Below are 21,319 nucleotides of genomic sequence, written 5' to 3' on the forward strand. Positions count from 1 at the left end.
TGACAACAGCTGACACACTAACTGACTAAAGCGTCTTTGTCTAGTCGGTGTGCAATTAAAAGCTCTGGTTGATCTCTGCAAAGAAATGAATGGAAGAGCAGAATCATCGGACTCGCTCCAACCTGAACATTCGGCACGGAGTCATAACACAGTCGCACACAATCTCACAATTTCCACAGATTTAGAAATCGACTAATGTAGAAGTGGGGTGATTAGGTGGAGTGATCACACAGGTTCCCACAGCCTTATCCAGTGTCTCTGCCCCTGCCAGAGATACGTGATGGATTGGAGGAGGAGGAAGGAGTTGGGGGGGGGGGGGGGGGGGGGGGGGGGGGGGGGCTGACATGCAGTAACAGGGACGGGGGTCAACTGATCTTCAAGGTATGTCAGCCGACAATGTCGGGGATATCTGGTGCGCAGATCCTAACCTGCAAACATTACAACACTGTTCAAGATATTATTCCTCTTGTCTTATTTTTGGGTCCCATAGAGTTGTTGTTGGACACCAAAAGAGCCGTGACCATGTTACAGTCAGGACCGTGTTGAAATAAGAGAGTGACACTGGATTGAAATGGGGTCGACACATTCAGTGTATGGTTTGGTTTCGGAAAGTTATGGGAAAGGACCTGGTTCTGTGAAAGCTATAAGGGACATGCGTTGGTTTAGTGTTGTGCGACCACACGTGTGCAAACTGACTCAGCACATGCATTTATTGTCAAACAGTATTCCACCTTCCACCAATGGCACCGCCGCCCGCTACCCTTCAGGCACTCATAAACAACATTCCTGCGCTCAAATGTCGTCAGCAAGCCATATGAGCCACGCAGCTCAATGTATAACATGATGTATTTTTCATATATCACAACACACAGCTCTGCATTGCTTACAATTTAGTTTTTTAGCATTATACAAGCCCCAAAACAATCTGTGTTAGTTTGGACACTGTGTGTAAATTAGCCTTTTTTGCTAAGCTAGTGCTGTATATTAAAACTAATCTGTCTCGTGCAGTTTGGAGATTGTTTTTTTTAAGCTAAAAACAAATCCTATAGTTTAGTAGCATATTGGAACGTCCTGGAATTGTGGTTAAATCGCAATAAACATTTATCTTGACACACACCCACAGAATCGTTGTTGATATATCGATATAAGAAATGAATCACATTGCAAGAATATGTCACAAATAGAGATGTCTGAGAAAAAGTCACCTGGATTTAAATTTTTTTAAATATTGTTGATAGATTTTTAATTATTTAAAGATTGCATCGATAACAAATTCAATAAGCAAAAGGAATCTATTGCTTGGGTCATGTCATTCTCTCAATACCTCAATATAATAAGACTTCTCAACAGAACTTAAAATAATTATCAGGCTAGAATGAAGTAAATTTGAGGTTATAACCAAGAAAAAGTAAATTAGATCAAATAAGTAATAATCTAGTGACAAATATAATCATTTTCAGTATAATAACTTAAGAACTAAATTTACTTGACCATGTGATTCTTGGTTATGGTCAGCTTAGAGCCCTGGGACAGGGACTGCAGCTTCACCAGATGGATGTGTCCCGGATGACAGGTGGCACCTTTAGACTTCCTTCAAAATCACTTTCTAGTCTCCACGAAAATATCAAACACTACAAGCTCAGATTTGGCCACAGCATCACAAGTCCCCCGACCCGTGCCATGCCCCAATTGACGCCCCCCCCGCCGTCTATCAGACCACCGGATGACAAGTCTCAACAGTCTTTACGCACGGAGAGCGCACGGAGAGTTTGCGAGCACGCATGGGGGTCGCTCCCTTTCAGGCTGTCCATGGCCTCCTCGCCCCGGCGGGCAGCTCCGAGACTCTGCCAAACCTCCCCGATCTCCCTTTTCCCTCTCTCTACCTTTCCTGTGAAGAAACAAGCCGGCGTTACGTCAGAAAGTGCAGGGCAAGCAACATTGCGTCTTAGGAGCTATTCGTAGGCATTGCTGCCAAACCCGGCTTGGGGCTGCTCACGAGCTCACTGCAGCCAATGCAATTTACAAATCCAACTCATTTAAAACTGCAGCAGTATGTGGTAAGTCAATATTCATTCATGCTGTTTTGTTTGCCCGCTGGGATTTTTTTTCCTCTCACAGCTTTCTTCACATGACAGGTCTCTGTTGCTGGCACAATTGCGCAAAAACCCCAACAGTTAAAGCGGTTTAAAGATAAGAGGAAAGTAGGCTGGTTTCACTGACACCACCACGACATGATGAGGCAACAGAGACTTTTGACGCACAGAGATTTCTGCAGCATTTTTTTTGTGTTTGATTCTTTGCTGATCTGAAAAAAAACAAAAAAAAAACAACATGCCCCACGCTCGAAATAGGAACCCCAGCCCCATCCCGGAGGTAACATGGGACACGGGATTGAAGGAGATGAACGAGACCTGGAAAGGAGCTATCGCCTGTCTCGGGGTGGCCGTCTTCTTCGTAATGACAATCGGGATCATATACTGGCAAGTGGTGGACCAGCCCAACAAGAACTGGATCCTCAGGGGGACTTTTAGCGGACTGATCTGGGAGAGGAGAACCCACTCGCTGGTCATACAGACCCTGGCGGAGGACAAGACCTATGTGGAGATAGATGTCGGGAACGTGGGGAACCCCGACGCCGAGGTTCCCTTCGTGAGGAACCTGTGCTGGCTGAACAAGACGGAGTTCTGTTATACGTGGGACGCGGTGGCCGAGGTGAAGATCTCGCTGGAGGTGAATGAAGAGACGGAGACTGAGTGCTACAGCATGACATGGGCGCCGGTGCACTGTCATGTGGAGCTGAAGGTAGAGTTCCTCTGTGTGCACTTCACTGAAACACAACCAGAATATTACCGAGATGACATTTTAACGCAAAATATAACGTGCAAAAACACCTTTCTTAACATGTTCCATGCGTTTTACGCACTCCATATCCAGTAAGGATGATGATGTATTGAACTGTGATCGTGCACGGCAAGATGTGGGCACCTATTAACTTTAAGCTCACTCACATAATATTTATTTTCTCACAAAATTCAATTACAATACACATTTTATACTTCAAGGCTTGTTTTATATTGGTGATATAACCACATCACACATGATCACCTTTATATACTTTTGTATTTATATAAAAAAGGCAAAGCACGTGATGCTCCCTTCAAAACAAGTGAATCATAATAAATGATATTAATAATACATTGCTTTACAGCAGGGGGTTCGCAGCAGGATGTGGTTTAAACAGTGCCAGGCACAGTTCATTTAGATTTAAAAAAAACACAGAATTTATTTTTCGTGATTATATTCTGTTGAATTTGCAGTTTTGCATCTTTTTCCACTTATTAAATCGAATAAACATCACATAATAACAGAGAAAGTATGAATTAAATGAGGTTATAGACAAACAATGTGTGCGTAATTCCTACTTTTTCCACAGCCCTGATTTAACTGCACTGAGCAGAACAGAATTTCGTGTTATACCTCCGTCACAGTTGTTTAGCATTTTTACACGCACGGTACTTACTGTACTTTTCCCCCAGCTTAATTAGCAAAGGCATTTAACTATTGGGATGTTTGGGGAGGTTAATCTGTCCCCACTGGAACATTCCTCGCCATAACTCCCTGTCATGTGGCGCGACTGCTCACAGGAAATCTTTCCAAACTAAAGTCGCCTTATTATAATTATTTTTTCCTCTAATTTCCAAAGATCCTGCCCAGTGAGTCTCAGGTGACTCCCTGGCACCTTTTATTAACGCAGCCTGGATTGCATTCATTCCCCTTCACTCGTAAAGACGCTTTGAGGAAGGAGAAGCTTTCTCTTAAGAGGACGCTGTCACTCAATGCCCCCTGCGTGCGATGCTTCCTGAGACAGGCTCATGTACCAGGCATCACATACCTCACTGTGCCCTGGATCTCTGCACCAACAGTAACTCACACTTAATGTTTCATCCATACTCTGAGAAGACGTCAGCTAGAATGTGGCAGCACTGGGAACATTCAGGTTATAGACACTCTAAGATAACGTTTAGAATATTTTATTTTCAAGCATAGAAGAGTTTGTATACACTTTTTCAAATGCTCTATAAATGTGTGTTGAGGGTGTCGAATCTCTGAAACTTCTTCTTCTCTCTTCTGTCTAATCTGACCCTCGTTTTCGACCCCTCTCAGTTTTCGATGTATTTTGTTTTGAAGGCCTATATTTCCTTTTTCCACTTAAGTCTCCTCAGCATCACTTTTTTATCACTTGCTGTTTCAGTCTTCATGAGTGTAAACCTGTTCGTGTGTGTGTGTATCCTTCCAGGACTGCTTCTCCATGACCAATGTGTCCTGGTACGGCGGAGCCAGTGTCCGGGGTCAGACGTGGCCCATCAATGATCAGAATGCCACCATGCAGCCCTTCGTCGTCAGCGACCTGAAGGACAATCCTTCTGGCTTCGGCTCTGCCCTGGAACGCTACTTCCTGGGATCATCAGGTAAGAGGTCCGAGTTTCAGCTGCTTTCAGAGGAGTTGATGTCATGAGCAAAAAGGTCTGCGACAATGAGAAAGACCTGTTCGAGTCTTTAAAGTGACACAGGGTCAACAGTTTTTCCACACTTGCCATTGGTGCCAGGTTAACACAAGGGCTTGGGGAATCCGACCCGGCATCAGTGGGTATACAACGTGTGGCGTGAATCCCAGGGCGTGAGGGAAGCCCTGTGGATGTTGTTGTGTTTTTTTTTTACCCCCCCACCAGCCCCACCCACTCGCTCATGGATGTTTATTTGTGTTTGAGCCGAGAAAAATTACTCCGGCCGTCTCCAGAAACAGCATCAAACCACTGAGTGGATGGGAATGACCGGCCCACAAATAGCGTGTAAAACTATCCCCGTTTATTAATTTAGAGATTAGTCTACAAAGGGGAGCGAACCACCTTTAGCATCTTAAATTAACTCTTTGGGATACCGGGGTAATTGCCTTTTGTTTCTATTAAAAGGGAAGGTTGGATCAGGGCCCTGCTGACTCTTATAACTCCCCGGGTTATTTTGGGGGCGTTAGATTTTATCCCGGGGGCAAAGGGGGGAGGAAGGGTCCACAGGCGGATGTGAATGGTTAATGTGACTGATGAGGAACATTTATAGTGTGTGTGTGTGTGTAAATGTGTGTTTTGGTAGCTGGTGTAGCATTAACCTCAGGGACTCTGGTCTCTCGAGCTGGTGGAGTTTGTATTTACTTGTGAGAAGCTAAAACATCGGCGTGTTCATTGGCGCCACATCAACCAATGAGGTGACACAATCAATCGTCTGTTGTGACTTCGGTGATTATCAGCGGTCGCCTCGCACTCCTTGATCCACACACTGACAGAAACAAACACACACATGCCTGCCCACAGACACCAGTACGTGTTTTGGGGACGTTATGTAACACGGTGGCACGTGACAGAAATCCCTTTTCCACCTGGTCAGCGGACGGCGGTAATTATCAGGACCCTGTAACCCTTTGTTTCTCTGTCTGAGCAGAGACACACACACACACACACACACACACACACACACACACACACACACACACACACACACACACACACACACACACACACACACACACGGATGAGATGACATCCCAATGAGAACAACTGTTCCAGTGTTGCCAAGTAACGACTCACAATCACATACTGTACATAGCCCCAAACATAGCAAAGCGCTGCTCAGCAATGACAACGATGCCCATTGGACCATTAAAGGTATATTTAACGTGATATCTCACTTCGGCTCACGGATGTTTTCGCTCGGCTGATAGATTTACATAATGTGCACGTTTGGCCTCGGAGAAAATCGTTTTTTCACAATTCCACGGAGATGTGGCGGGAGTCGTACTCGGCCGCTTTCCCCTCGAGCATCAGCAGAAATGATCACGAGTCAGAAATAAGATGCAGATGTGTCTCGTCGTTTCTTTATGCAAACAGCTGCGGAGTTAAAAGATAAAAGATTTGTTGGATTAGTTAATGGCCGATCTGAAATTTGAATTTGCAGTATGACTGAGGCTGATATGAACAGTACAGTGTGGTGGAGTTATAACTACTGTGGTTAATTCTGGTTGACCACTATTGCAGAAGTTAAATAGACAGATATGAGTGGGTAGTAAAAAATACTTATTAAATAACTTTTGCCAAATGCACTCTGTATAATATATAACTGCATTTTTGTGTTACTTAAATTGACACAGACAAGAAAGTGACTGGACTTTCAATGTGTTCACAATTTAAAATATTCACTGTATATAAGCTTCTGTAACTCTACTCAGTCCATAATATGATATTTATTTCTAGATGAGCATAAACTTTGAGAGGAGCTAATGCGATTTAGATATTGGTCCCCAACAAACCCAAATATAATGTCATATGTATGAGCTGCAGGTGCATTACACGAATGCTTTTTTATGCAATGACTGTGCTTTGCTCTGATAGTTTCCCCAAAATACTCAGAGTTATATTCTCATGCGTTAATAAGAGAAATCTGGTGAACTTCTCCTGCACCGAGTTTGGTGAAAAAATAACTTGTTTTTGCCAAAGCAGATTGAGCAAAGGCAGCTCTCCAGTGGTCATTAAAAAAAATAAAAGAGTCGCCACATGTCTTCATCTTTTTCATGACGATTGCTTTCAGGAAGTCTTCCAGAGCTATGATGCTCTTTCTTGAATTTATTTTGAAGAAACAAACAAGTTCCAGTTTGAATGTGATATTAGTTTCCAGCACCGCGAGAACCCGCTGACCATCGGCGGAATATTCCTGCCGTCCATGTGACGCTTGCTGTGTGTGCATGGGACCTGTCTTCACCCACTCTAGTTAGTCATATGGGCACATTATAAATGTGGTGGGGAATATGGAGCTGTGACTGATGTTACCAACCTAAGAGGACTCATGGGGACAGTTAAAGAGCAAGACAGACGGGCTGAAATACGGAGCAACGGAGCAAACCAAAGACGGCAAACTCAAGAGTAACAGTTGATATTTAATAGAAAAAAGAAAAATAAACCAATAAGAGAAAGAGAAACAAAGAGGAGGTAGAAAAGTAAAATTGGAGCGACGGGGGAGCGGACATATGCACTCGGGCAGGAGAGTGACATTTGAGAGTGTTGCCAACTGGAGGAACTTGTCATAGCCCCACCTGTCTTTATCCATACAAAAACAACTGGGCCACTAAGGACAGATTAGATATCACTGAAGTCACATCCTGCATTCAAAATATAAGAGGGGAAGCTGTGCCCGAGGCTTTATCAGCTTACTCCTGCATTGAATCAGGCTCGAGGTGCAGAGGATACAGGTTCACATGGTGTCAGCAAATCAGAAATACAGTGCTGGATAAACTGTCAACATGAAGATAATCCATAGTTTAGACGATAAACACTGCACATGGTGAAGTCACGTGACGGCGATCGTGTGCTGGACACGGCTGGAGGGACGCAACAGTAACTGACAGCAGTTGTTTGTGTCTCCATTTTCTGAAGCAATAAATGAAATGATACTAAAGATGCACCACCAGTTATCTTTGTTAATTCACATAAGACATTGTTATTGCTCTACGGTGTCCATTAAGGGTAAAAATCTGAAAATCAGTTTCCTAGTCTTAGATAAAGATATAAAGAAATTACAAATGATATCAAGAAAATCTACTTTTCTACTCATTTCTTTTCTTATTTCACCGCCGACGAGTCAAAGCAACATAAAGCCTTATTATCTAAATTATTTAGTAGTTAATTAATATATTATTCAAACTTATTGTTTAATACCTTTATAATGAGTTTATCTGGCTTAGTGCATAGATTTTGATAACTTTAGTTACACAACTTAAATCCTTGCATGGATGCAGTTTTGTATTCATAGTATTAATAGCACAGCGTGTACTGTTTTTAATTTAAGTTTGTGTTTTTCTGCTTTTTAGAAGCAATTTTTTTCACATTGAAAACTTTCATTTCATTGATGGTTGATGAAACATCCTCGAGCCATTTACAATACGTAGAAACATGATGATAAACTGTTTTTTTTCAATGCAAATCTTAGAAATAACTTAACACTTGAAACAATAAATTGAAAATGAGACTTGTAAGATAAATAACTAATTTAATAAAGCATACTAAGAAGAACACGGGATTTAATTCTGTACAGGAATATTGACAACCAATGAGCAATACATTTCACCTGCTTTTTCACCTTGAATATCGTAATAATCTATTATCCTTTCCATTCTCTTATTATTTTCTAATATGCACATTATTCCTGTAAATAATCTTCATCTCCGTCAGAGAGAAAACTTTGTCATCAACGTCTCCCCAGTTCACCATTTGAACTGAGGAGCCTGCAGAGATGTTTTCCCCGAGAGCTTTGACATCACATTTCTTTTTTTAATGTCTGGATCCAATAAAAGTAATTTATCCGCTGTCCCGTCATATCTGCTTTTTGTCCACACTCGCTTTCACAAAGTGCAGACCTAGAGATTAGAATCAGATATAAGAAGCTATTAGACCAGCTCCTACACACCAGTACTGTGCGTTCTGTGTGTGTCCATATGTGCAAACACCATCTCACTCTCTCTCTCTCTCTCTCTCTCTCTCTCTCTCTCTCTCTCTCTTTGGTTCCATATCCATCTCTCAATTTAGCATGATTTTATTCCCCCCCTGGCCTCCCACTCCTTTTTTCTTTATTTCGATCGCTGACTCAATCTTTCCACGTTGGATCCAAAGAAATGATTTTGAAGTGCTCCTGCTCATTTGTTGTTGGTCTCTTGGAGAGAACTGGACAAACACAACACACAGATAAAACTCCCGTAGCGTCATGAGTTTAGATTTTTATTTCCCCCTTTCAGATGATGAATATAAATCACCTTGGCAGCTTTACATATGAAAATGATGAGAATAATGTGCTGAAAATGTGTATTCTTGCTGTACTTTTTATGGTGCTTCATTGTGAGGAACAGCAAAGAGAAAGATAATCAAAAAAGAAAAGAAATGGTCACAACCACAGCAAAGAAGCAGTTTAAGCTGATACTTCAGTGCCAATAGCTTCCGGTTGAGTCTTTTCTTTGTCCGACGGAATCAAGCTGCGCCTGAAAACCCTGTGTTACTCAACAGGTCACCAGGAGGTCCCCGGGCAGCTGCCCCGAACCTTCCCACTCTCTGGGACGAGTGAGAGGTGAAACGCTTTAATAATGACTCACTTAGCCAAGTGAAGCTGTGTGAAAAGCAGACTGCCATCTCCTGCACGCGGAGGCTACTGTATGAAAATCATCTGACAACATTTTCCACAGTCAATCTCCGACCTAATACTTTCCATCAAGGACGTCGAGCGAGAGGGAGACGATTTTAAAATGAGGGGCCGGTACACACCAGCTCCTGTCCGCTGACGTCATTACAGTGTAAATCGTTGAGCTCACGACTTTCTCTGCAAACACGGGACGTAAAAAAGTCTGGCTCCGTTTTGTTTCTTGAAATTACCGTTTGAAAAATACATAAATTCCACTGATTTAATAACCCTGCAACAGTAACTTCCAAAGCAAAAGAGATTAAGTGCAATCGTCTCATATCACACGGGTTCTTGATGTATTGGTGTTCAGAGACACATTTTCACTTGTAGTATTTGTACAGAACACAGCGTCTCACACTCCAAACAATAAAACTGATTGATGACAGGAATAGAGCGGAGAAAGTCTCTTTAGTGTTTCATTATTTTTTCAATAACTCGGGATTGGAAATTTACAACCATGGCAAGATCCCAGTTTTGTGGCCATCAATTTCTTGAGGTTGGGCACGAAAACTAAGTTTCCATTGTTAAGAAAATACATGCCTGAACACACACACACACACACGCGATTGCACGAACACACACACTTAGTGTTTCAACGCACTTTTTAATAGGCCCAGTCTGGTCTGCGTGCACAGGTGTCATAAATAACAGTGTGAATATGACAGGTAAAAGAGAGCAGCCCATCTGGTGCACAGCGGCAGTGAGGCGGCGGCGGCGTTTCCCTCCGGACCGGCCGCTCTTTCAGGGCCTGAGACGCCACATTTAAAACCCTCCTGACCCCTCGGAAGGTGCCCGGGGTCACCTCCGCCCGCCACCTCCCTAAAAAAAAACCCCGTTTCTCCTCAGACTGAGCGAGAGGAAGTGCAGAACCTTTATGGTCCTGTAAGTCCTGCTCTGTTTTTCTTGGACGTCTACAGTTTCCCATTAAAGAAAGGCGGAGCACTCGAAATGTGTGCGAGAACAAGCGTACGTTCTCGCTCGTGTACGAAGAGGCGACCCGAGGTTGCCTGATTTGTGTGTTTTGCTCAGCGGCTGTAAAAGTGAAGCATGTGTGTGTCTGATCATTCAGAAATCCCAATACACTTCCATTCACGTTTACTTTTTGCATATCTGCTGCTTTGAAGGTGAGCGTCTACGGTCACTCAGCCATATAATTTTACTTTTGAGAGCCGGTGGAAAATATGTGTTTAAGGAATTGTTCTAAAAATAGGGTCCCCCCCCCCCTCCCCCCACTTCCCCTTTAACTCCTGGGCTCCCCATCTTGGCTGTAACTCAAACCTGCTTCACTTTCTTTAAATAACACTTATTGATTCCTGCTCCTGTCTGGTTTATACATCCGCCAAAGATGTATGTCTGTCAATGCGCCTATATAACCAGAGTTAGAAGTTCAGTTTCCATTTTGAAATACATAGTTCTACATGCAAAAGACTTAAAGAATAAATGCACAAGACAGGATTTAATATATTTAATCGATTTAACGTTCAAATCTGCATGTTGAATCCAGGATAGAATAGAAGGAGCAGCTGTTTTTGTCCAGGCTGTCCCGTTTCCTCGAGGCCCTGCCTCGTCACTTCCCATAAAAATTAAATATGACTCGAGAAGTCACGCATTCAAACTTTAAACTCCACTTTCCGCCCCGTGTGCACTTTGGTGAAACACACTGTTTGCAGCCTGCTGTATCTGCACATCATTCCCACAGACTGCCCGGTGTCTGGTGTAGTCTGGTCGCCTCTATTTCCACTGCCCTGCATTCCACTTCCATCCTTCCTTGAAGCTATAACATTTTCTCCACTGCCCCACTTTCTATTCTATTCTATTTTCTATGCACAGTAGAGACGTGCACATCTTGGTAACACCTTTGCTTGGTTAGGAAATCCCTTCAACTCTTTGGGGGTTTAAACACGTGGCAGCGTTTTCCAACAAAAATCACTATTATGTGACGTCTGTGAACCTGTAACAAGCTGTTTGACGGTGACTTAATACCATGTGAGAGGCAGCTGAGGTGTTACCAGTATCTCTTTGACATTATCCGTTGCAAACACGTGAGAATTACCCTGAGGTTGAGGGCTCTTCACTGGGCTTTATGCAGCACTTGAGGACTGATCTCTGAGACTATTAATCTGATTATAAACTGGTACATGAGTATCCAGGTCCCTGCCGGTATAAGAACAGGGAGCCCATTGAAACTCGAGATGGTGGCTGGGGTGAGGGCCAAGATCTGCAGCTCAGGGGTCTCAGACTGGCCGCTCGCTTTGGAAGCAGGTTTTGCTCCTTAATCTGTTCATTGATCCAAATCCCCAAATCCCAGTTTGGCTGCTTTTGAGCAGGTTGTGCAAAAGAAAGAACTCAAGCAAGGGGCCGGGGTTAGAATCTGGGCTGGGGGGGGGCTCAGATCGATTGTCGCCTGGGTTCTGCTGACCTGACATGGGGACCCACAGTGGAGCGGAACTGAGCACAGAGGACAGGAGTGGAGTGGGACAGGAAGGTAGTTAAAGTTTGGGAGGGTGAAGGTGGGAGTCAGGAAGGGTGAGAAGTGGTGAGGGTGGGGGTCCGGGGTAATCTGAGAGGGAAGAGGCATTCCTCGCAGGGCAGCTACATCTGTGGACACAATTATCTGCTTCCCATAATCTTATCATTTCACACGGCCTCTGAAACGCTGTACACGTGAGAGAAAACAGGGAGCGTCCCTTTTGCTGGAAGTTTAAATGTTTCTGCTAAAGTTGATTTATTTAATCAGAGGTGTAATTCAAGGTTCAGTTTCCTCGTTCATAGTGAGAATAAAAAGGATACGGCTTCTTTTAATATCCCCGAGCAAATCGATGAGATGATGAAGAAATGCAAACAAACATTTATGTGGTGTAACTTTCACCGTGTGTCCCAGATACTCTCGTCCACTTTGCTGCGCAGTGTAACCGACCTCCTCCGAAGGTGCCAGCAGTCCCAGGGTAAACCCATCCAGCAGCAGCATGCTGCTGTATCTCATTCTGAGGAGTGTTTTTCTCACATCTGAGTGGAGCAATATCAGCTGACACAGCCTACACTCTACCTCCCACAACACTCCATCCATCACACTCTTGCCGCTCTCAGTAACACACACGCACCATGTCATAGAAGAGGAATCTGCTACAGGTCGCCTCGTACTCAAGCACTATAGTTTCTACTGTTCAGGCCGACCTTATATCTGTATGAACCTATCTGATGTATCCTCCCCTGTCTTCTTCCTTGCACCCCACAGGTGTTGCAGTCCTCGTGTCCCCCGACATCCCCCTGCAGCTCGGGGTGGACAGCAGGCAGCAGTTCTGCCTGCAGTCGCTGCCCAGTATGGAGCGTCTCCCTCTGCAGTACACCGTGTGTGTGGCCCGCGACGTGAAAGCTGCTCACCAGGAAGCCGTGCAACAGCTCTCCCGGCCCGGCAGGGAGCTGCCCAACATGAAAGCGCTGTGGTTAGTTTAGATTGAGATTAGAGGAGATGAGGGGGGGGATTCTGGGGTTGTCATAATACCAATAAGTCAAAGCAGTGTGCTGCGTCTGCGAGCGTTGATTTAAGCTTTGTGGGTATTTGGGGAGCCGTAAACTAAAACTCATCCAGGTTCCACAGATGTGCAGGTCGAGCCTGATCCCTCCGTGTGTGTTCTGCAGGCTGCCGTTCTGGAAGCTGCTCACCAACGTGGACTCGGGCCCGAAGGTGGAGAGGGAGCTGAGGATCTTCTCCAATCGTCTGAGGAGACACCAGCTGGGGGAGGGAGTCATCAGCCTCAGTGAACATTCCACCACCCTCCTCTCTGATACGGTACGACAGAAAACACTGCACGAGTTAAACCCTCAAAATGCAGGGATGAAGGATCAGAGTTTAGTTTCCAGAATTGAGTGAAAACGAGTAAAGGCAGCAGGGACAGCTCGGACAGAAAGAAATGATGTCAAGCTTTAAGCTTTCAGTAACTTCTCAAGTAGATCTAGAGAAATGTGACTGTTGCTCTTCCAAGATTACACAAATTATTATCATGAAATAAAGAGTAAAGCGACCCACTTCTTTTACATCCTCTTCATCAGTGCATCTTTTAATGATTGCTCTTTTCAGATTTCCAATCAAAACCAACAGTTTCTCTCCAGCTGTTCGTTTGAACTTTTCTGTTTCTCCTCCTTCAATTATACCCAACTGACATTATTTCTATATACATAACGCATTGTTATTATTTAATTTAGATTTTTTAAAACATTAATATGAATATTAATTAATATTAGATTATGTTGAGAAGTGACTTTTGATTTAAATGTTGCTAAACTCTAAAACCGCTCTGATTCACATCATCCACCGACTGCGTAACAACGAGAAGTCAAAGTTCAGAAAAGAAACATTTCTCATGTGAAATAACCAAAACTGTGGCGCTGAGGAAATGGGTCACATTTCCTTGAGGGGCGGCGCGGTGGGACAGTGGTTAGAACTGCTGCATCACGGCAAGAAGTTTATGGGTTCGAACTTGGTGACCGGCCGTGTTTCTTTCTGTGTGGAGTTTGTTCTCAGTCCAAAGACATGCAGATTGGAGTTAGGTTGACTTAGAGACTTGGAGGTTTGAATGTGATGTAAATGGTTGTTTGTCTCTGTGATTCGCTGGCGACCTGTGCAGGGTGTCCCCCCCACCTCTCGTCCAATATCCAGGACTCACGTCACAGATTAAAGTTTCAGTTAATGAGAATTAGCTTTAAGGCTGATCTGTCATCATGAACACTTGGTTATTACTACTACTTCTACTACTACTCATGTACTACTACTACTACTACTTTTCTAATTCTCGTCCTCTACCTGTGAGGCCGGTGAGGGTTCATCGGTCAGAGTGTTTCACCGAGATGAAAAAATGTTTTCTCAACTGGATCTCCAGAGCGCAGCATGGACACAGGTGGGGAACCAAGGCGGGAGGACAGGTTCACCATTATCCCGTTTCTTTCCTTGAATTGTTTCAATAACACTCAAGGAAACGGGAATACCTGGTGATCTTCCATTGCAAAACAAATACAGCTGAGAGAGGACAAACAGAGGCTCCCCGAGCAGATCTCACGTTGCTCCGTGTGCGGCGGCTGTTGGATTGAAGAAGAATTGCTGAGAATTGAAGGGATCTCGGCCAAGACCAACTGCAGCAGGTGATGCTGACACCAGCTCAACGCTGCGATCTGACCTGGTGCCACAGGAGAGAGGAGGAGGCAGGAGAGTCTCAGATATTCAGTCCATCAGAGAGGCCGAGTTCAGGAATACAGAGCGGATTTGTGGCAGATACCGATATTTAGGAGTAAATCATTTCCGATACCATTTTTAGCGATGATTCCTAAGATGGCGTTATCAAACCCTTAGGAGAAAGATATAGATGGATGGACGATTGCTTTGACGGATGAATTGAAAGATAGTTAGATGGATAGATAGATGCACTGTATAGATTTAACCATACACTTTAAAAACCTAGAGACAACATAGAGCTTGAATTAGGAGATTAAACATATATTGTAAAGTAACATTTTGAAATAAATGCACATCTTTTCTGCATTGTTTACTCTGTAAAATAAAAGCTTTCATATCCTTCTCGTGCCGGGAAATCATAAACGCAGATATCGATACGTTGCGGGTATCTCACCATATGCATTCACAGTGCTTCTAGTATGTTCCCATAAGTAGGTGTGAAAGAACAGACAGACCGAGGAGGGAGAAAATGGGAGAAACAGCTCATGTCAGTTGATTGATGCCATTTGGAGAACAAGCGTTTCCCTTTCTGGACCCAATCTCCAGTTTTCTTCTCCATCAGAGATATGAAACACCAGTGTTGTTGGCTCCGTCGCCCGGTAACTGCCAGAAAGGTGAACGGCAGAGTGCGGAAACTGTAAGAACTGGACTTCTCTTTCACTCCACTTTTACAAGTATTCATAAATGATTGGTCACACTCTGACCCTTCTTTTCCACTTTCCATAATAGTTTGGAACGACTCGCTGGCTCTGGAACATTTGGGCTACTAATAATAAGTTTGCCTTGTTTCTAACCTGATTACTCACACACTGCGGCTAGCCCAGGGTTTTGTCTTCTTTGTGTCAGTTTATAGTATTTTGACGATTATTTGGAAAAATTCAAATTCAGGAAAGAAAGAAAGCAGAAGAAAATGACCAGAGGGGGGAAAAAAAACATTCTGAGAAGTTACATAACACGTCCGTGCTAATCTACGCTTTCTTCCCACCGCAGCTTCACCTTCAGGGGTCAGCCTTTTGTGTTCCTAAGAGGTTTTGTTCCGCGGTTACGTAACGTGAAATCTCTGTGTGACTTTATCATGTAAACTCCAAAGGATTATAATTCACGTAACACCATTCGGACGTGGGTCAGGCTGTGAGAGCTGCAGGCGCCTACATGGAGAAACCAATCGTTATTCCATTTGTGCATCATGATTTAGATGTGTAAATCATTTAGAGAATAAATTATTTAGACAATAATGTAGAGAGTTATTGATTAAATATTGATGGATGTTAGTGCTTGTGTAAGGCTGCTTCCCAGAATGCAAACATCAGGCTGTACTTGTGGTATCATGGTTTATCTCTGCGTCTCCCTGCAGGACCATGACTACCTCAACGTCAGGAAAAGGGGGATGTCCAAGAGACTGACCAGAGACCTCCCGCTTGTCAAGCTTCTTAACATTTCCATCACCCTGTCCCCTTTCCTGGGCGTGGACACCACGCAGTTCCACACCTCCCTCGTGGACGGCACACAGGCCCACTGGCTCAGCCTGCCCTCAGCCCATCAGGGAAAACTGGTGAGACCCGACTGCAGCGCACTCGTCATCCTGTAAAGTGCTTAGCCGCGTTGTTGTTGTTGTTATTGGTAAAGAGTTTCTTGTGAAGTAAGAAATAAACTTGGCCTGATCCAGAAAATCTATAGCAGGAGAGGTTGTTTACAAACTGAGCAAAAATCCGGTTTCTTCCTCCCATCAGGTCCCCGTGATGAGTCAGTGGCGAGGAAAGTTCTGCGTGAAGCTGAACATCACCAACCCGGGAGCGGTGAGCTGGTTCCTGGACAGAGTGGGATCCCTGCAGGCCCTTCTGGGGATGGAGTACATCATGCTGGAGGGGGGTGAGGGGAACGTGTTTGAGGAGCGGACCCTGCGGGCGCCACAGGATCTGGGTGGAGACAAGTACGTCAGCCTGCTTGCTGACCTGGCCACGAGGATGGGAGACTCCACCATCGTGACGGCAGGGACACGGTAACGCTCTCAGGCATCTGTGGACATTTTGAGATTTTATCATCAATCTGCTTTTTATTCCGAGTCATTCTTATTCCTGATTCTGTTTCTGTTTGCGTCTCAGGTCGAGCCACAAGCCGCTGTTTGTGAGGATGACCCCCCTGCAGTCCGACTGGAGCCTGATGGGCCTGAAGGGCATCATTCCCTCCCTGCTGCACCACACTCTGCTGGGATACAACTTCCTCATTCCTGATGCAGTAGGTAATACCACCGCCTATGGGTCACTTCTCTCACTTATACTTTGGTAATGTGTTTCTCTCATATGAAAAGTAAATAAAACAGAAGTCAGAAAAATAACACATCCGATCTTTTAGTTTCTTAATAAACAGATGCATGATGTTTGTGAGAAAACTATTTACAGAGAGCTGTCAGTTTTACAGACGAGGATGGATGGCTTACTATACGCCATTATTTTCTTGTATTAGTGCTATTAGGACAGTGTTCCCTCTCCCCAGCTCCTCCAGGGGGATTCTTAGGCCAGATTGGATATGAGCTCTGACTGCAAAATGCTGTATTTACCTTTTTAAAACAACACCATAAAGAGGACAACAATACAGAAAACCTGTTGAATAAAAAAAGACAGAAGAAATAAGAATCATTCCAGTTTTTGATCATCTGTGTACCATCGAGTAATTTCATTGAAAATTAAGCCTCTTAAATCAGCGTGGTTTGTGCAGAACAAAAGCAAATGGGACTCATCAGGAGTTGGACATGTTCACAACTGGACTTTCTAATTTTGTTGCCTGCATGTGACGCTGAAACGTGGCTCCTGTCGTGTACAAGTTTCCCTCCTGGATGTTTTTGTTTTTAACCAGCTACAGAAAGAAAACCCCGTCCAATGAAACATGATCTCATTTGTCTCTCTCTTCCCACAGGTGGCTCTCTGTCTGGAGACCTGGTCACAGATGAGGAGTTGTTCATCCGTTGGTTGGAAATCGCAGCCTTCCTCCCTGTAGTGAGCTTCCACACGCCCCCCTGGGTCTGCGGGGAGGACCGGGTATAAACCACAAACACATCACAGTTTGCACACCTCCACCAGTGTGAATCCACATTTAAATTCACTAGATCCAGATTTTTTTATTCGGTTCTGCACCAAATCATAAATATCAGTCCTTTAGACATTCCTGATAATGTTGAAGATCCATGAATTGATCTCTAAGAAATCAATGTTAAAGAAAATAAAAATAAATTCCTGGATCCGCTCCCTGATCCTGATCCGCACCAAACTTCTCTCCTCACCAATACCGCACTGCTCCGCCCAGTTTGGTGGAAAAAACGTCTTGTTGCATAATCTCGCTAACACTCGAACAAAAGACAAACAAATGCAGACAAAACATAATCTCCTTGGCAGAGTTATATGCACTTTAACCATCTTTTTAAATTTTTAAATTTTCACTTTAACACACTTCTGCATCAGTAGACTCAGCTCCTTGGGTTCACATCCTTTTCCAGATTTGATAACAGGAATTTCACTCGTGAAGATTTACAGTGGAAAGATCAAGTGAAGTGAGGTGTGAATGCCAATTAGATGTTCCAGGAGGGAGATTATCCTTCATTCCCACACAGCAGTTAGGATTACTCATGAAAAGACGAGTTTATTGACCCAGCAGCCTCTCCTCAGCTCAGTGGGTCAGTACCGAGACGTTCCCACCGTGTGCATGAGGCTCTCCCCCCCCCAGCAGGAGAGGCAGGACTGAACCTCGTCCCTCTCGGCTGGACACGAGGAATGTATCCCTCCATGTGCACGGCAGGAAAAACAATGCCCACAGTCTCAGGGAGTCCGGTGACAGATATCAATACGTTTGACAATGTGGTGCCAGATCTCAGGTTCCTGCACATTAAAAAACAAAACACTTGGCTACCCCCCCCCCCCCCCCCCCGGCTGCCCTTCCCCTCTTCCCTCAATAGGAGCGATTGTTTGGCCCCCTCCCAACATCACCTGTGGTTAAGCGTCCATCTGTTCTGAATTACAACCCCTCCTCTAGATTTATGGCTCGCGCTCAAGAGCCACTTCAGCAGGAATGATAATGAATTTGAGGACAAGTCTTGGAAAAATACTTTATTGTGGCAATTAAGATTTCCATGAGTAATTGACAAGTGTGACAGAATAGACGACCGAGGCAGCAGAATGTATTGGTTGTGACTTGTGCTGTGAGACCCCAGATAAAAATAGGCCTTTTGACAGCAGCAACGTTTTCCATTTTGGTCCCTCGCACGGCCTTCAACTGTCGATGAAGTGGGGCAGAGAGGCTGCGTTACGCCTGATAAATGACCCGGCTTTACGGCTGCTGCAGTTTAAAAGTGGCACACCTTCATTTCCAGAGTGTGCGAGACCTCATTCGCTCATAGACAGGTCACTGCAGCGGCCGCACTGGAATTGGAATAGCAGTAAAAACCTCAAACCCACACACAGGCCTGGCTTCTCAATCAGAAAGATCCACTCAGACCCGGGCCGACTCCGAGGCTCATTCCTGCAAATGTTCTCAATCCCAACTCGTAAAAATACATTTTTATAGATGCGGTCGAGTTTTGTTTTTCGCCATGAAGAGGATGTGACCCTTCCAGGAATTTGTGGAGTAGTGTGGCCAGCGGGAGAAAGGACAAAGAGTTGGACAGTATAAAACTCACAGTGAGCTGCTGAGAAGCTCTGTTTGCATGTCAGGGTGTAGAGACGGCACAAATGTCTTTAGCGGATCTGATTGTCAGTGTCAGTCTTGTCCTGAAGTCCTCGTGGCGGATCATTTAGTTTAGGAAAGGCTTTTATTATTGGTTTCTTTACCATATCTCCTGCACCGAGTCGTCAGACACAACAATCCATCACACCTCAACAACTTAGAATAGTTTAAATCAACACACCACTTTGTTGGACATGTCTGAATGTCCTTTAGGAGACAGGGCAAGGAGTTGAACTCGTCTGCAAAAATTGGGTTTGGACATTTTCCAGAGTTTTCCCTTCATACATGAAGAATAGAGGAGATTGTCAGAGTCAGACACGTCGACAAAAACAGAACATTCAGCCAAGAGGAGGCGCCAGGGCAGAGCGTGCAGGAGGCAGGAGGCAGAACACGACTTATAAACTCTGGCCACGTCTCTTGCTGTCCCTGCGACTTGTTTTCAGAATATTGGCGTAAGTCCTAAGCGCCAAAAGCTTGTCTCTTCGGACATTTTCAGGAAAATGAAAGCAGCTAAACTCAATCTCTGTGGACAAAAGTCTTTATCAGACATTATTGTCAGTATCACTCTTGTCCTCCTGAAGTCCTTGTGGCAGATCAATGATCCGTTTTTTCATTCTTTCAGTTCCTGAGCTGCTCTAGATTTTTGGGGGAATTTGTATTTTGATGTTAAATCCATCAACTGCAGCTCCACAGAAAAGCAGACAACTATCCAACATAGGAAACCTCCATAACATCAGGAACATAACAATTTGTTATTACCCTCCCAGTTATTTTTTCTCCCCTCTGCTGGTCACCCATAGGTGCTCAACCTCACCCGGGCCTACATAGCAAAGCACCAGAGGGATGTGGTCCCGCTGATAAAAGAGTGCGCAGAGGAGTGGCGGGTGACGGGAAACCCCATCTACCGGCCGATATGGTGGCTCAGTCCCAGTGACCCCGCGACCTTCACCATCGATGACCAGTTCCTCATCGGAGACAAGGTGACTTAATGGTGTTCTCATGGTGGGGTGGGGGGGGGGGGGTCCAGTTCCTTCTGTCAACACCGGATATGCTTGGCAAACGATAGTGTACTGTAACCTCATGCCTTGCTCATTAAGCGTACAATCTGTCTGACATCTGAGTTGCTTTCACCAAACTGATATGGGTGTGCGTTGTTGCCGGTTTCCAGGTCCTGGTGGCACCAGTGGTGGAGCAGGGGGCGGTGCAGAGGGATATTTATCTACCTGACGGGGGCTTTCAGTGGCAGGACAGCCGGAGCGCTCAGGTGTTTGACGGGGGGACGTTTCTACAGGACTACCCTGTGCCCCTGGAGGAGGTGGCCGTGTTCTTACGGAGAAGCTGAACGGTGTGACGGATCCGCCCGGACCTCACCTGACTTATCCTGTTACTGTTTTGAATCAAATTCTTCTTCTTCTTTTTTTTAATACTTGTGCTGTTTCGCACTTTTCCACTAAAGACCATTGACCCTGTCTCAAGACTTGAGATGATATGTAGAAAGATTTTTTTTTTTATACTTGCACTTTACAGTTCAAAATTATTTGTATGGTTTTCTTTTTTCCTTCGTGACGATTTTTTCTTCCTTTTTTAAAAATGTTAATTGGTTTTACCTCTCGGCTGATTTGTTTCTGGACTTTTTTTTGGGGGGGGGGGGGGCTATGTAACTTCGGAGAAATCTGTGCGTTTACATACTGAATTTCTACAGTCTTTAAAGTTTTTAGTTGCTGCTGGCTCTCTTGATGGAATCTGAATCTCTCAAGAAGACCAAATGAAGATGAGTCGGACAGGGGAAGACGTTTTGAACTGGGCTTTTTTCGAGGGGAAACGCTCACTGGGATGACGCTCGCTCACAGGAACCGATGCTCCGTGGTACCGTATGTCTCGCTCACCCATTGGAAAAGGCCTCTACTTGAACTTGTCAGGCCAAAGGGCTGATGTTTTTATGAATGTACCTCAAGTTATGGTTTTTCACTGCTTTGCAGAGTCATCAGACACGACGACCTTTTCGCCCCTTAGCACTTATTCTCAGACTAGCTTGACTTAATGAAGAATCAACATACCACTCTGTTGGACACCTCTGGATGTCCTTTAGTACTGTAGGCCACATGAACG

At 44.5% G+C, this 21,319-nt stretch overlaps 1 protein-coding gene across 2 annotated transcripts; it reads left to right on the forward strand.

Moving 5' to 3' along the window:
• Positions 1-1,618: 1,618 nt before the first annotated feature.
• Positions 1,619-20,954, forward strand: si:ch211-236l14.4 (SITS-binding protein). 2 transcript variants are annotated; one of them, XM_034588754.1, is made up of 11 exons: positions 1,619-2,057; positions 2,136-2,802; positions 4,298-4,469; positions 12,506-12,713; positions 12,910-13,060; positions 15,852-16,049; positions 16,228-16,496; positions 16,600-16,736; positions 17,411-17,532; positions 20,011-20,190; positions 20,379-20,954. In XM_034588754.1, exons 2-11 carry the CDS (start codon positions 2,332-2,334, stop codon positions 20,550-20,552), a joined length of 2,082 nt encoding a protein of 693 aa, XP_034444645.1. In that variant the 5' UTR covers positions 1,619-2,057; positions 2,136-2,331; the 3' UTR covers positions 20,553-20,954. The 2 variants fall into 2 exon arrangements, with proteins under 2 accessions (XP_034444645.1, XP_034444646.1); XM_034588755.1 differs by having other exon boundaries at positions 1,619-2,802.
• Positions 20,955-21,319: the final 365 nt, after the last annotated feature.

This window comes from Hippoglossus hippoglossus, chromosome 6, assembly GCF_009819705.1.
Source record: "Hippoglossus hippoglossus isolate fHipHip1 chromosome 6, fHipHip1.pri, whole genome shotgun sequence".
NCBI classification, from domain to species: Eukaryota; Metazoa; Chordata; class Actinopteri; order Pleuronectiformes; family Pleuronectidae; genus Hippoglossus; species Hippoglossus hippoglossus.

What these genes read in the sequence shown, in the direction of transcription:
- si:ch211-236l14.4 (XM_034588755.1), top strand. Translation starts at nt 2,332, where the DNA reads ATGCCCCACGCTCGAAATAGGAACCCCAGCCCCATCCCGGAGGTAACA. An exon ending in CCCAACATGAAAGCGCTGTG is followed by an intron (nt 12,714 to 12,909) that starts GTTAGTTTAGAT and finishes TGTGTTCTGCAG; the next exon opens with GCTGCCGTTCTGGAAGCTGC. An exon ending in CAGCCCATCAGGGAAAACTG is followed by an intron (nt 16,050 to 16,227) that starts GTGAGACCCGAC and finishes TCCTCCCATCAG; the next exon opens with GTCCCCGTGATGAGTCAGTG.